At 48.0% G+C, this 15,373-nt stretch overlaps 1 protein-coding gene across 1 annotated transcript in view; it reads left to right on the forward strand.

Moving 5' to 3' along the window:
* THADA (THADA armadillo repeat containing) overlaps positions 1-15,373 on the forward strand; it is a 1,377,633-nt gene that overhangs the window by 147,033 nt on the left and 1,215,227 nt on the right. The window contains exon 14 of the mRNA XM_078649688.1: positions 8,440-8,595. Within this exon, the coding sequence (XP_078505814.1) occupies positions 8,440-8,595 (156 nt within the window). The remainder of the gene's footprint in view (positions 1-8,439; positions 8,596-15,373) is intronic.

Below are 15,373 nucleotides of genomic sequence, written 5' to 3' on the forward strand. Positions count from 1 at the left end.
AGTGTCCAGGTCTTCAGAAGCACTTTATTGCTCCCGATCTTGTTCACCATTTGTACAATTTCTGACTTTAAATAAGACGCCAATCTCTTATATTAATTGGAATTTGTTCTGCTCTCTGTCACTTGTTCCTCGGTTGGTCCGCACTGTGTAAAAATGCACATAAATAGGGCATACTTAAAAAAAAAGATCCTTAGAGACATGACCACGCCCACATCATTGGAATCTAATATGATGACGACTTAAGAAAACTACGTCAAATATACATAACACTCTTACATCTTTTCCTCCACTATATTGGTTGTTTTAAAGCGCCTAGACTGTACATTTGGGGAAAACTTCTTTGGCTCTAGTCATATGAAGCACTTTACTCCGGAAACACTTGCTGTTAATGGAACCCCTTTCTCCTTGATACCACTTGGGGCCTAATTCTTTCATGGTTCATGTTGTTCCTTCTAGGCAAAGGCCTGCCCAATGTGGCCCGAACAAGGAATTCAAGAAAATGTGTGCCATTGTCAACACAGTGATAGCAACCAGTAATCCAGGGATCAGTTTTCTCTATGATTATTGGTTGAAAAATGTATTGAGTATCTTTCCTCCGAAGGAAACTACTGGAACAAGTGGATTAAGATGGTTTTCAATGTTCCAAACATTTTTTTTAAATTGGGATAAGATTCTACGGCTTCAGTGGCCAGGCCCATACGAGCAGCTGCTGCAGTGAGTTGACATGTCTGGCGGAATTTGTAGGTTTTTCTCCATATGTGCAAAACAAACATAGTTGAATTCCTGTACTTTTTTGAAACGAGGTGAATTGTGCCCTAGAAAAGTTCTACCAACCTATGTACCTGTTCTGTGTTTGATGGAAGCTTGCACTGCTTTGCCACACTTTACCTTTTCTGTGTGTGATTGAGCTTGCACTGCTTTGCCGCGCTGTACCTGATCTGTGTGTGATGGAAGCTTGCACTGCTTTGCCGCCCTGCACCTGTTCTGTCTGTGATGGAAGCATGCACTGCTTTGTCGCGCTGCACCTCTTCTGTGTGTGATGGAAGCTTGCACTGCTTTGTCGCGCTGCACCTCTTCTGTCTGTGATGGAAGCATGCACTGCTTTGTCGCGCTGCACCTCTTCTGTCTGTGATGGAAGCATGCACTGCTTTGTCGCCCTGCACCTGTTCTGTCTGTGATGGAAGCATGCACTGCTTTGTCGCGCTGCACCTGTTCTGTCTGTGATGGAAGCTTGCACTGCTTTGTCGCGCTGCACCTCTTCTGTGTGTGATGGAAGCATGCACTGCTTTGTCGCCCTGCACCTGTTCTGTCTGTGATGGAAGCTTGCACTGCTTTGTCGCGCTGCACCTGTTCTGTCTGTGATGGAAGCTTGCACTGCTTTGCCGCCCTGCACCTGTTCTGTCTGTGATGGAAGCATGCACTGCTTTGTTGCGCTGCACCTGTTCTGTCTGTGATGGAAGCTTGCACTGCTTTGCCGCGCTGCACCTGTTCTGTCTGTGATGGAAGCATGCACTGCTTTGTCACGCTGCACCTGTTCTGTCTGTAATGGAAGCATGCACTGCTTTGTCGCGCTGCACCTGTTCTGTCTGTGATGGAAGCATGTACTGCTTTGTCGCGCTGCACCTCTTCTGTCTGTGATGGAAGCTTGCACTGCTTTGTCGCGCTGCACCTCTTCTGTGTGTGATGGAAGCATGCACTGCTTTGTCGCCCTGCACAAGTTTTGTCTGTGATGGAAGCATGCACTGCTTTGCTGCGCTGCACCTGTTCAGTCTGTGATGGAAGCTTGCACTGCTTTGTCGCCCTGCACCTGTTCTGTCTGTGATGGAAGCATGCACTGCTTTGTCGCGCTGCACCTCTTCTGTGTGTGATGGAAGCTTGCACTGCTTTGTCGCGCTGCACCTCTTCTGTGTGTGATGGAAGCTTGCACTGCTTTGTCGCCCTGCACCTGTTCTGTCTGTGATGGAAGCATGCACTGCTTTGTCGCGCTGCACCTCTTCTGTGTGTGATGGAAGCTTGCACTGCTTTGTCGCCCTGCACCTGTTCTGTCTGTGATGGAAGCATGCACTGCTTTGTCGCGCTGCACCTCTTCTGTGTGTGATGGAAGCTTGCACTGCTTTGTCGCGCTGCACCTCTTCTGTCTGTGATGGAAGCATGCACTGCTTTGTCGCGCTGCACCTCTTCTGTGTGTGATGGAAGCATGCACTGCTTTGTCGCGCTGCACCTGTTCTGTCTGTGATGGAAGCATGCACTGCTTTGTCGCGCTGCTCCTGTTCTGTCTGTGATGGAAGCTTGCACTGCTTTGCTGCCCTGCACCTCTTCTGTCTGTGATGGGAGCTTGCACTGCTTTGCCGCGCTGCACCTGTTCTGTCTGTGATGGAAGCATGCACTGCTTTGTCGCGCTGCACCTCTTCTGTGTGTGATGGAAGCTTGCACTGCTTTGTCGCGCTGCACCTCTTCTGTCTGTGATGGAAGCATGTACTGCTTTGTCGCCCTGCACCTGTTCTGTCTGTGATGGAAGCATGCACTGCTTTGTCGCGCTGCACCTCTTCTGTGTGTGATGGAAGCATGCACTGCTTCGTCACCCTGCACCTGTTCTGTCTGTGATGGAAGCATGCACTGCTTTGTCGCCCTGCACCTGTTCTGTCTGTGATGGAAGCATGCACTGCTTTGTCGCGCTGCACCTCTTCTGTGTGTGATGGAAGCATGCACTGCTTTGTCGCCCTGCACCTGTTCTGTCTGTGATGGAAGCATGCACTGCTTTGTCGCGCTGCACCTCTTCTGTGTGTGATGGAAGCATGCACTGCTTTGTCGCCCTGCACCTGTTCTGTCTGTGATGGAAGCATGCACTGCTTTGTCGCGCTGCACCTCTTCTGTGTGTGATGGAAGCATGCACTGCTTTGTCGCCCTGCACCTGTTCTGTCTGTGATGGAAGCTTGCACTGCTTTGTCGCGCTGCACCTGTTCTGTCTGTGATGGAAGCTTGCACTGCTTTGTCGCGCTGCACCTGTTCTGTCTGTGATGGAAGCTTGCACTGCTTTGTCGCGCTGCACCTCTTTAGTGTGTGATGGAAGCATGCACTGCTTTGTCGCCCTGCACCTGTTCTGTCTGTAATGGAAGCTTGCACTGCTTTGTCGCGCTGCACCTCTTCTGTCTGTGATGGAAGCATGCACTGCTTTGTCGCACTGCACCTCTTCTGTGTGTGATGGAAGCATGCACTGCTTTGTCGCCCTGCACCTCTTCTGTCTGTGATGGAAGCTTGCACTGCTTTGTCACGCTGCACCTCTTCTGTCTGTGATGGAAGCATGCACTGCTTTGTCGCGCCGCACCTCTTCTGTGTGTGATGGAAGCATGCACTGCTTTGTTGCGCTGCACCTGTTCTGTCTGTGATGGAAGCATGCACTGCTTTGTCGCGCTGCAACTGTTCTGTCTGTGATGGAAGCTTGCACTGCTTTGCCGCCCTGCACCTCTTCTGTCTGTGATGGGAGCTTGCACTGCTTTGCCGCGCTGCACCTGTTCTGTCTGTGATGGAAGCATGCACTGCTTTGTCGCGCTGCACCTCTTCTGTGTGTGATGGAAGCTTGCACTGCTTTGTCGCGCTGCACCTCTTCTGTCTGTGATGGAAGCTTGCACTGTTTTGTCGCGCTGCACCTCTTCTGTGTGTGATGGAAGCATGTACTGCTTTGTCGCCCTGCGCCTGTTCTGTCTGTGATGGAAGCATGCACTGCTTTGTCGCGCTGCACCTCTTCTGTGTGTGATGGAAGCATGCACTGCTTTGTCGCCCTGCACCTGTTCTGTCTGTGATGGAAGCATGCACTGCTTTGTCGCCCTGCACCTGTTCTGTCTGTGATGGAAGCATGCACTGCTTTGTCGCGCTGCACCTCTTCTGTGTGTGATGGAAGCATGCACTGCTTTGTCGCCCTGCACCTGTTCTGTCTGTGATGGAAGCATGCACTGTTTTGTCGCGCTGCACCTGTTCTGTCTGTGATGGAAGCATGCACTGCTTTGTCGCGCTGCACCTGTTCTGTCTGTGATGGAAGCTTGCACTGCTTTGTCGCGCTGCACCTCTTCTGTCTGTGATGGAAGCTTGCACTGTTTTGTCGCGCTGCACCTCTTCTGTGTGTGATGGAAGCATGTACTGCTTTGTCGCCCTGCACCTGTTCTGTCTGTGATGGAAGCATGCACTGCTTTGTCGCGCTGCACCTCTTCTGTGTGTGATGGAAGCATGCACTGCTTTGTCGCCCTGCACCTGTTCTGTCTGTGATGGAAGCATGCACTGCTTTGTCGCCCTGCACCTGTTCTGTCTGTGATGGAAGCATGCACTGCTTTGTCGCGCTGCACCTCTTCTGTGTGTGATGGAAGCATGCACTGCTTTGTCGCCCTGCACCTGTTCTGTCTGTGATGGAAGCATGCACTGCTTTGTCGCGCTGCACCTCTTCTGTGTGTGATGGAAGCATGCACTGCTTTGTCGCCCTGCACCTGTTCTGTCTGTGATGGAAGCATGCACTGCTTTGTCGCGCTGCACCTCTTCTGTGTGTGATGGAAGCATGCACTGCTTTGTCGCCCTGCACCTGTTCTGTCTGTGATGGAAGCATGCACTGCTTTGTCGCCCTGCACCTGTTCTGTCTGTGATGGAAGCATGCACTGCTTTGTCGCGCTGCACCTCTTCTGTGTGTGATGGAAGCATGCACTGCTTTGTCGCCCTGCACCTGTTCTGTCTGTGATGGAAGCATGCACTGCTTTGTCGCCCTGCACCTGTTCTGTCTGTGATGGAAGCATGCACTGCTTTGTCGCGCTGCACCTCTTCTGTGTGTGATGGAAGCATGCACTGCTTTGTCGCCCTGCACCTGTTCTGTCTGTGATGGAAGCATGCACTGCTTTGTCGCGCTGCAACTGTTCTGTCTGTGATGGAAGCTTGCACTGCTTTGTCGCGCTGCACCTCTTCTGTGTGTGATGGAAGCATGCACTGCTTTGTCGCCCTGCACCTGTTCTGTCTGTGATGGAAGCTTGCACTGCTTTGTTGCGCTGCACCTGTTCTGTCTGTGATGGAAGCATGCACTGCTTTGTCGCGCTGCACCTCTTCTGTGTGTGATGGAAGCATGCACTGCTTTGTCGCCCTGCACCTGTTCTGTCTGTGATGGAAGCTTGCACTGCTTTGTCGCGCTGCACCTGTTCTGTCTGTGATGGAAGCTTGCACTGCTTTGTCGCGCTGCACCTGTTCTGTCTGTGATGGAAGCTTGCACTGCTTTGTCGCGCTGCACCTCTTCTGTGTGTGATGGAAGCATGCACTGCTTTGTCGCCCTGCACCTGTTCTGTCTGTAATGGAAGCTTGCACTGCTTTGTCGCGCTGCACCTCTTCTGTCTGTGATGGAAGCATGCACTGCTTTGTCGCACTGCACCTCTTCTGTGTGTGATGGAAGCATGCACTGCTTTGTCGCCCTGCACCTCTTCTGTCTGTGATGGAAGCTTGCACTGCTTTGTCACGCTGCACCTCTTCTGTCTGTGATGGAAGCATGCACTGCTTTGTCGCGCCGCACCTCTTCTGTGTGTGATGGAAGCATGCACTGCTTTGTTGCGCTGCACCTGTTCTGTCTGTGATGGAAGCATGCACTGCCTTGTCGCGCTGCAACTGTTCTGTCTGTGATGGAAGCTTGCACTGCTTTGCCGCCCTGCACCTCTTCTGTCTGTGATGGGAGCTTGCACTGCTTTGCCGCGCTGCACCTGTTCTGTCTGTGATGGAAGCATGCACTGCTTTGTCGCGCTGCACCTCTTCTGTGTGTGATGGAAGCTTGCACTGCTTTGTCGCGCTGCACCTCTTCTGTCTGTGATGGAAGCTTGCACTGTTTTGTCGCGCTGCACCTCTTCTGTGTGTGATGGAAGCATGTACTGCTTTGTCGCCCTGCACCTGTTCTGTCTGTGATGGAAGCATGCACTGCTTTGTCGCCCTGCACCTGTTCTGTCTGTGATGGAAGCATGCACTGCTTTGTCGCGCTGCACCTCTTCTGTGTGTGATGGAAGCATGCACTGCTTTGTCGCCCTGCACCTGTTCTGTCTGTGATGGAAGCATGCACTGTTTTGTCGCGCTGCACCTGTTCTGTCTGTGATGGAAGCATGCACTGCTTTGTCGCGCTGCACCTGTTCTGTCTGTGATGGAAGTTTGCACTGCTTTGTCGCGCTGCACCTCTTCTGTCTGTGATGGAAGCTTGCACTGTTTTGTCGCGCTGCACCTCTTCTGTGTGTGATGGAAGCATGTACTGCTTTGTCGCCCTGCACCTGTTCTGTCTGTGATGGAAGCATGCACTGCTTTGTCGCGCTGCACCTCTTCTGTGTGTGATGGAAGCATGCACTGCTTTGTCGCCCTGCACCTGTTCTGTCTGTGATGGAAGCATGCACTGCTTTGTCGCCCTGCACCTGTTCTGTCTGTGATGGAAGCATGCACTGCTTTGTCGCGCTGCACCTCTTCTGTGTGTGATGGAAGCATGCACTGCTTTGTCGCCCTGCACCTGTTCTGTCTGTGATGGAAGCATGCACTGCTTTGTCGCGCTGCACCTCTTCTGTGTGTGATGGAAGCATGCACTGCTTTGTCGCCCTGCACCTGTTCTGTCTGTGATGGAAGCATGCACTGCTTTGTCGCGCTGCACCTCTTCTGTGTGTGATGGAAGCATGCACTGCTTTGTCGCCCTGCACCTGTTCTGTCTGTGATGGAAGCTTGCACTGCTTTGTCGCGCTGCACCTGTTCTGTCTGTGATGGAAGCTTGCACTGCTTTGTCGCGCTGCACCTCTTCTGTGTGTGATGGAAGCATGCACTGCTTTGTCGCCCTGCACCTGTTCTGTCTGTGATGGAAGCTTGCACTGCTTTGTCACGCTGCACCTGTTCTGTCTGTAATGGAAGCTTGCACTGCTTTGTCGCGCTGCACCTCTTCTGTCTGTGATGGAAGCATGCACTGCTTTGTCGCGCTGCACCTCTTCTGTGTGTGATGGAAGCATGCACTGCTTTGTCGCCCTGCACCTGTTCTGTCTGTGATGGAAGCTTGCACTGCTTTGACGCGCTGCACCTCTTCTGTCTGTGATGGAAGCATGCACTGCTTTGTCGCGCTGCACCTCTTCTGCGTGTGATGGAAGCATGCACTGCTTTGTCGCGCTGCACCTGTTCTGTCTGTGATGGAAGCTTGCACTGCTTTGCCGCCCTGCACCTCTTCTGTCTGTGATGGGAGCTTGCACTGCTTTGCCGTGCTGCACCTGTTCTGTCTGTGATGGAAGCATGCACTGCTTTGTCGCGCTGCACCTCTTCTGTGTGTGATGGAAGCTTGCACTGCTTTGTCGCGCTGCACCTCTTCTGTCTGTGATGGAAGCTTGCACTGTTTTGTCGTGCTGCACCTCTTCTGTGTGTGATGGAAGCATGTACTGCTTTGTCGCCCTGCACTTGTTCTGTCTGTGATGGAAGCATGCACTGCTTTGTCGCGCTGCACCTCTTCTGTGTGTGATGGAAGCATGCACTGCTTTGTCGCCCTGCACCTGTTCTGTCTGTGATGGAAGCATGCACTGCTTTGTCGCCCTGCACCTGTTCTGTCTGTGATGGAAGCATGCACTGCTTTGTCGCGCTGCACCTCTTCTGTGTGTGATGGAAGCATGCGCTGCTTTGTCGCCCTGCACCTGTTCTGTGTGTGATGGAAGCATGCACTGCTTTGTCGCGCTGCACCTCTTCTGTGTGTGATGGAAGCATGCACTGCTTTGTCGCCCTGTACCTGTTCTGTCTGTGATGGAAGCATGCACTGCTTTGTCGCGCTGCACCTCTTCTGTGTGTGATGGGAGCTTGCACTGCGTTTCCGCGCTGTACCTAATCTGTGTGTGATGGATGGAAGCTTGCATTGCTTTTCCGCGCTGTACCTGTACTGGATATGAGAGAAGATTGCACTGCTGCTGTCTCCTTTGCTGGACGTGACCTGTGTGCAGGGTCGTAGGTGTCAACAGTGCAGCAGGTGCAGTTGGCCTGTGCTCCAAATCTTCTCAGTTCTAACTTTTTTCCCCTTACAAACTGGGGGGCGAGGGGCACATTTATCATGCTCGGATTGTGACCCCTGGAGCCTGTGCTACCCCGCTGCCTGTGTGCGCAGATGAACGTTGAGAAAATACTTTTGACTCTATAGCAGCCAAACCTATTGGCTTTGTCAGTGTTTATTGCATGTACATCTGTATGCTCAGTAACCCCCACTGCTGAGGTGGTTGCGTGAATTGAGCCCACAACAATATTGTGAAAAGCCTCCATTAGCGAAACACCACAGCTAGTGTTTCTGTTTCTATCGGAGAGTTTACTAACTTTATTGTAGTTTGACGCTAAAATGTTGACAATTTACATAACGCAAAAACAATATAGTGTATGCTGTTAATACAACTGACAATGGTAAAAAAAAATTAAACAAAATATTTTTTGTGTTGTGAACAGGTTCGCATCGATGCTCTGGGCCTGCTGTGTGAGAGCCACCGCAGCACGGAAGTTGTGTCCACGGAGGAGATGCAGCTGGTCCACTTCTTCATCCGGTACAACCTGAGCAGCCAGGCCCCCTCGGTGCGCCAGCAGATCTGCTGTCTGATGAAAAAGGTATCAGAACCTTTAATGAACTTAGCTTTTAATGCTGCAGGGTTGCAAGTACTCTTCCAGTGCTGCAGTTGTTAAGATTAAAACCTTTGTCATGTGTGTAAAGTGCTGTTTGTCTTTGTGTTTAAAGTGATGCCTGTCTTCATTTGTAGAAAAAATAACTTCCCCTCTGTGGAGCCAAGGGTACAGACAATCCCCTAGCTTTTACTGTTCATTTTCATAGCACATTTTCATATATTTTCAGCAGAGTAAATGGGGCAACTAGCAAATGTGAAAAATGGAAATCAAATGACTAGGTCAAAAGTGGTTTCCTTTAGATCACAAGGGCCCAGCATAGTTCCTGGAGGCCAAACCAGTGATAGATATCCAGAATACCAACAGAAGATAAATGCATATATAAAAACAAATCTAAATTGAACATCAGTGCAAAGTCGGTGTTTAGCTTGGGCACTTTTCCACTGAATGGTATTCATGCATAGATGGTATTGGTGAGGCATCCCTTCAGCCTCACCCTTGCTGTTCAGCTCATCATACCTTTCAGGATTTGTCCTACACCCCGTCATTACTGAATCTCAATGGGTGATGTTTTCTCTTAGGGATTTCTTTAGTCGTTCGGTCACCTTAATATAAACAGGTTTAATCGGTACTTACACGTCTGTGCTCAACTCATGGCCCCAGTGGTTGGTTACAGCTGTGACTCTATCATCCTCAATTGACATAAATACTTTTCCTTCTTCTCCCTAATGCCTTCCTCCACAAGGCAACTATTAAAGGGTGTTTGATTTACCTGCAGCATCAAAAGCAGGGATCACAGCCACCACTCACACCCTTCAAGCAATACAACTAGGTGTGGTTGTGAGGAATGTTTGCATAGCTGATGCTTGCTTCAGATGAGAGATGAGGAGAGATGAGGAGAGATGAGGAGAGATGGAGAGAGAGAGAGAGAGAGAGAGAGAGAGAGAGAGAGAGAGAGAGAGAGAGAGAGAGAGAGAGAGAGAGAGAGAGAGAGAGAGAGAGATCGATCGAGATCGATCTCTCTCTCGAGATCACGTGTGTGTGATCTTGCCAAGAATCAAGAGTGGTTGGGGTTGCCTTTGCCCATGCTTTTCTCCCTTTGCTGTGCAGAATCAACTACCCTGCTTCTTCCGTTCCTAAAGAAAGGGTTTCATGACAGTTTCCAGGAATGGGGTTGAAAATATAGGGGTACAAGTGTCGCAGATGTATGCGACGTGTTCCTTTCCTCTGAGGGTTTACCTAATTATTTTAATTGTAACCACAGTACCCTTCTATAACCCTTGAATTTTAAACAAGCTAAGCCAGCATTATTATATTTGCAGTTTTTACAATCTTAATGTATTTTATTGTATCACGTTTCTTAGCTGGTGTGTTTCATGCTAATTTATGATTCCTAAAGTGATATGAAATGTCTGTTAATTAAATCTGTACTTTTATGCTTTGCTTTGTCAAATCGAATAAAGATAATGTGTTGATGATTGTAACTACAGACAGCTGAAGCATTGCTACAATTGTTTACAGGGAGCTTTCTAATCCCTCCTCATTAATTTGGACCATTTATTGAACACGTTCAGTTTTTCTGAATTTAGTATTTTCTCCACTCGTTTCTTTTTTGTCACGTCAGAATACCATGTTTGCCATTCATTTCGCTTTTAGCCCATTTAAAGGCTTGTGTCAGTGGTTTAAAATACTCTTATTCTCACACTGCAAACTGCATTTTTTAGCTATTTTGTAGGATTCAAGAAAGTTCACAAGTGCTGTATAAACTGGAGCAAAGTAAAAACAAGTTGGCGTCTGTCAGTGAACCAGATGCAACTGCGTGGGATCCCTCTGTGGCCTTGAAGCGTTATGAGGTGAGAAAAACAAGCTGTCACAAAAAGGGGGAACATTTAGTTACCCTTAAAAATCGGTCAATCCCTATACCAGGCGGCATATTGTCTAGAAAACCAATGATAAACAAACCTTACGTGAACGTAACTACTGGTGCACAAGTTGATCCATGTTTTGTCCAAGCTCGATGTGACTTGTCTATAGTTCAACTTTATCCCATTAGTGTTTATGGTCGCTGTTACTAGGAGGAGAAGTTGCAAAGTTTTTTTTTGTGCAAAACTTCCTAAACGTCTATAGAAACTTTGCAGCATTGATTACATAGTTTTCCGCTTTGCCACTTACTTGTGAACATTGTGACTTTTGCAACAATTTGTGTCAGGCATAGTGCTAATCAACGTGGACAAAATGTCACTACATGAGTAAATCTCCCTGAAAACAGTTGTTGTTTCCTCCACAGTGCCATCCTGCATAGAAAAACTCTGCTGAAGGCAAATTTGTTGTGAAATGCCTATATTTCACAACTTGTGTGGGCTCAGTTAGAATGACCAATATCTGCAATGCGTAACCTTCTCAGAAGGCATCATAGGCATTGTGGAAAGGCCACTTTAATATCACTAGTGATAACACAGCAGGACGGTGTGCCCCGCGCTCGGGGCTTCTTTGTTTGCGGACAGAGCCGGAGCGACGATGGATCCTCGAGAACTCCAGCTCCGACGGTCTTTTTTTTGTTTTCCTGGTCCCGAGTCATCAGCTGGACAATCTCACAGAGCCATGGACGGGGATATTGGGACATGTGACGGCTGTAGTGGCCGTTTCCCGCCTGGGTTTTGTGCAAGATCCTGAGTCGGATCGGAGGCGGAGTGGCCGTGCCACGTGTGCTTTTTGGCCCCATGTGCAGAGGCGAGACTGTGGCTTGGTGGATGCGGCGCCATCCAGTGAGGGATGTCGCAACAGATCTCGAGTCCTCACATGGTCAAACAAGACAGCACTCTGGCATGTCTGTTGCTTCTGTTTGTGGGAGATTCAGGACTGATCAGAGAGAGCTGTTTTTTGGGGTACGAGGCTGGCTCCGTACGTCTCCAGGGTATTCAGGTGACACTCGTAAGCTTATCATTGTCCTTGGACGTGCTCGGAGATCGTTGTGCTTCGAGTTCGTGCTCGAGCTGGCCGCGCGTGCACTGGACAGTTTACATCCTTTGTGTGCCTGAGGCTGTCGCGTGAACGAAACTAGCTCGGCTCCTGGAGTATTTATACGCTATACAGATCTGTTAATATAACCTCTTTGCTAAAGCCTGAGGTGGTGATTGTCATAATATGATCCTTAAATTAGAATGTTACTCATATAGTGTGACGGAGACTTTACTTAGAAGGGACAGGATGAGAAAATAAGTCAGTGGAAGTTGGGAGCGATGATGATGTTTGTTTCGAAAAATGATAGCCAATGTCAAGTTGCATACTCGCATTATTTTACGTGTCTCTGAAAAGGCTTGTGTTTTTTGAAAGTGGGTTAATAAAATGCACCTATTCGGCCTAATGTTTCAAAATAATCGCTTTACAAAGGAACTGTTTCCAATTAACAGTTTTTTAACTTGCTTGCATTTCTTTTCTCATAAAGTTGTAAGCCGACACTGCGAGCTTCCCAGTGACGGAGCAGTGCTCCCGACTTTAATGATGTTCAAACTACAAAATATGAAAGGGAAACCACAAAAATTAATGCCATGATGCTAAATATAGCAGCTTAATGAAGCAGAGGTTATCTGTGGGTCACCAGCTCCTCTGTCCATCTCTTTACGGTCGAAAAATCCATTCCTTTGGAGGTAGAAAGCGAGAAACGAATTACTGGTTCCTGTGAGCGTTTTAAGAGTGAAAATAACTGGGTGTCAGTGTAGAGTTTAGATTAACAGGCTGGTCTGACAAGATATATTTTGGGCGACCTGGTTTCTGAGTGCGGATATCTTTCTCGTCAAACGGCTTTCTCTGAGGTACTCAGCTGTCTCTGACTAGTAGAAATGGCCTCAGTTTATAATTTGGGATTAAAACACCACTTAACATGCAGTGCATGAACAATAACTGCACGCATTTGAGTTAAACTGAAATTGACTTCATATACAGCAGCACTGATATGCTGTAATTTAGATAAGGCTGCAAGTAATATAAGGCATTTTTCTAAATTGAAACATGCTACTTTGTTTTCCCCATTTGCCAGCTATTACTTTTTGCTGGCAGACAAAACTGAGAGCTTGGGAGGGTCAATGTACAATGTTTGAGTTGGCCAGCGTTTCATTTTAGAAGATAGTAAAATCCTACATGAGCTAGTAATATGTTTCACCTCTTGACTAAGCCAGGAACACCACTCGGTGCGTTCACATTTACATTCTGCATCGGTCAACTCCATTTTATTGCAGTGATGAACTTGTCTGTTCTTCCTGAAAGAGCTTTATGAAATCCCGTGTGAACAGTAAATTGAACTTGCCTTCGGTGTAATTAATTGGTTATATATTCTCTAGATATTTTGATTAAGGTTTCCGCATTCAGTAAAGAAGGCCTGGATTACTGACCGATTTTGCATTAACTCCTCTCCTCCCGTGTCCTATTCCTTACGTCCTTCTGAGGCTCTCATCAGCCGGTCATCCTTTTCAAAGCTCATTATATCGTTGCAAAAAGTAAAAGTTCCTTCACATGCTTCACCTCCTTCATAAATGGCAGTGGCGCCCATATTACTTTCTGTTTTCTTCTGGTGTTGGCTTCTGGTTGGACACCCAGAGCTACATGGATTGGCGATACTACAGTGGTTGAAGGGTAGGTGATGGCCACATGCGGTACATGCCTATGGCCTATGTCCTTAGGACAGGGGCATATGTGAAAGCAGTAATTATCTATCTTTCCGTTTTGCACTTTGGATCGTGTATTAATATTGAATGATGGTTCATTCCTAGGTTGGGTGCGTCATATGATTATCTCATGAGCATCCAACTTTCTCTTCTCTTATGAACATTAGGCATTACTGAATGCAGCGAATTTTAGGTGGCAAGGAGTACATCATGTGCGTGCTGGGTTTGAAATGGTGTTCTTTTCGCATGTGTTGTGTGATTATCTGGCCTGCTATTGTTCGCCAGGAAGTTCGTGAGTCCTCAACATTGGTCAGACTGGTTGACTTTGCTTGGCCAGTCGGTTCATGCTACACTTTGTTTGCTCTATTCCTACAACAGTTTACTCATGTAACGGGTCCTATGTTACAGTGCTCTGACACCTTCGGGAAAAATCAGCGCTTTATAAAAGCGCATAGAATACAATAGGATAGAATCAGTTGTACATCTGTAGGTATCCAGACACATTGCGCTGGATTACTGACTTGTCTGCGTATGTAGCGTACACCTACGGAGGATGAGTGTGCAGAAGGAGTGCCATGGAATTCAGAGCTGTTTACAAGGACGTACAAACAGAAATATAGGGATCTGCACTATCACATGGGTGAATATGGTACACACGCTCAAAATACACACACACGGACTGTGACAGTCCAGAGTTGGGAATAGTGCACGTAATGGTGGTAGTCTTACCTTGTGGGCCAAGCTGCTGCGCGCACCGGCCAGGAGTTTCAGTGCAAAACAGTGAGCGAGGCCTGTGCTTTAGTTACCACTTTTCTGCAGTGGTTAAACATGTTGTATTATGGCATGGGCTGTTTCATTGTGCACCATGTTTGTAAACTTTGGCACTGTGATTACAAGTTTCCTTGGTTCACCCGGGTGCGGGCGCTAAACACATTCCTTAATGGCCGTGATGCCCGGGCTACATATGCCTTTTTTGTGTTCATTCCTGGGCTTCTTTATTGATGTCCTCCAGGCACTTGCAATATTTTATCCAAGCCATGGTTGCTGCTTATTTATCTTACGCAAGGAACAGCCATTGACATAAGTCAAATTTTGACACTCTAGAATGACTATCATTGGTGTCTGCTGAGGTGATAGTTAGAACAATCATTGGAACAATTCACGAATAGGGTATACCCCCTTCTCTTGGGGTCCTCCTGGGGATTAACGCACATCTAAGGGTAGGGCTTGACGAGACTGTGAAAGCCAGTTTCCCAGGGCCCACATTCCTTTGCAAGCCAAAGCAGAAAGCCTAACAAGGGACTTATTTCATTGTGAAGGTAATAAACATCTGAGGTGCTGTTCACTATTCTGGGGGGACATTGCACCAGTCCAAACGACCCTTCATTGATGATAGGTTAAAGTCAACAATATTAGAAAGCTATCCTAGTGGTAGCTGTATTGCGTGCAGCCTTCGGGCTAAGTCTTGAAGGAATGTAGAGCAGCTTGTTTTACCAGTTTATAATCTCATGAATGAGTGAATGAAAACAGAACAGGTGTGTAACAAATATATGTAGTTGTTCTAAACACATCCCTTCAGTTCCTTTACGAGGTTAAAGGCAAGAAATTACAGTCAGTAAACTTATTTAACACACAAGTAAATTGGCACAATATACGTTGAGCTTATGATGCGATCAGAGGCGAATAATTACAGTCTGTAAACCTATATAGCACACAGTAACTTAGCACCATATACGTTGAGCTCTAGGGGTGTACCAAAGCCATATATCAATAAGGTGGTAGGGGTACCACGAATGGCATAGAGACAGGGCCTAGAGCCTGTAGACAGACTACTTGGGGTCCTGATAATCCTACACACCCCGATGTCACACCTAAAGGGTGCCCAGGAGCCTGGTTGCGGCATCGCATAGTTCTGGGGATGCGTGTGATCATGTCCGGTTGGCTAGGATGATATTTACCAGAAGCCGAAGTGGCGAGCGAAAAAGGCCCTTGGGCCAGCCTACAGCCGGGCATAGTTAGGGCTGTGCTAGTCCTTTTTAGCTAAAGACTTTGAAGCTGCACGGTTAAGTAGACTGTCTTGTTTTCACACATAAATCTTATGCATA

The sequence above is a fragment of the Lissotriton helveticus genome, chromosome 6, assembly GCF_964261635.1.
Source record: "Lissotriton helveticus chromosome 6, aLisHel1.1, whole genome shotgun sequence".
Lineage (NCBI taxonomy): Eukaryota > Metazoa > Chordata > Amphibia > Caudata > Salamandridae > Lissotriton > Lissotriton helveticus.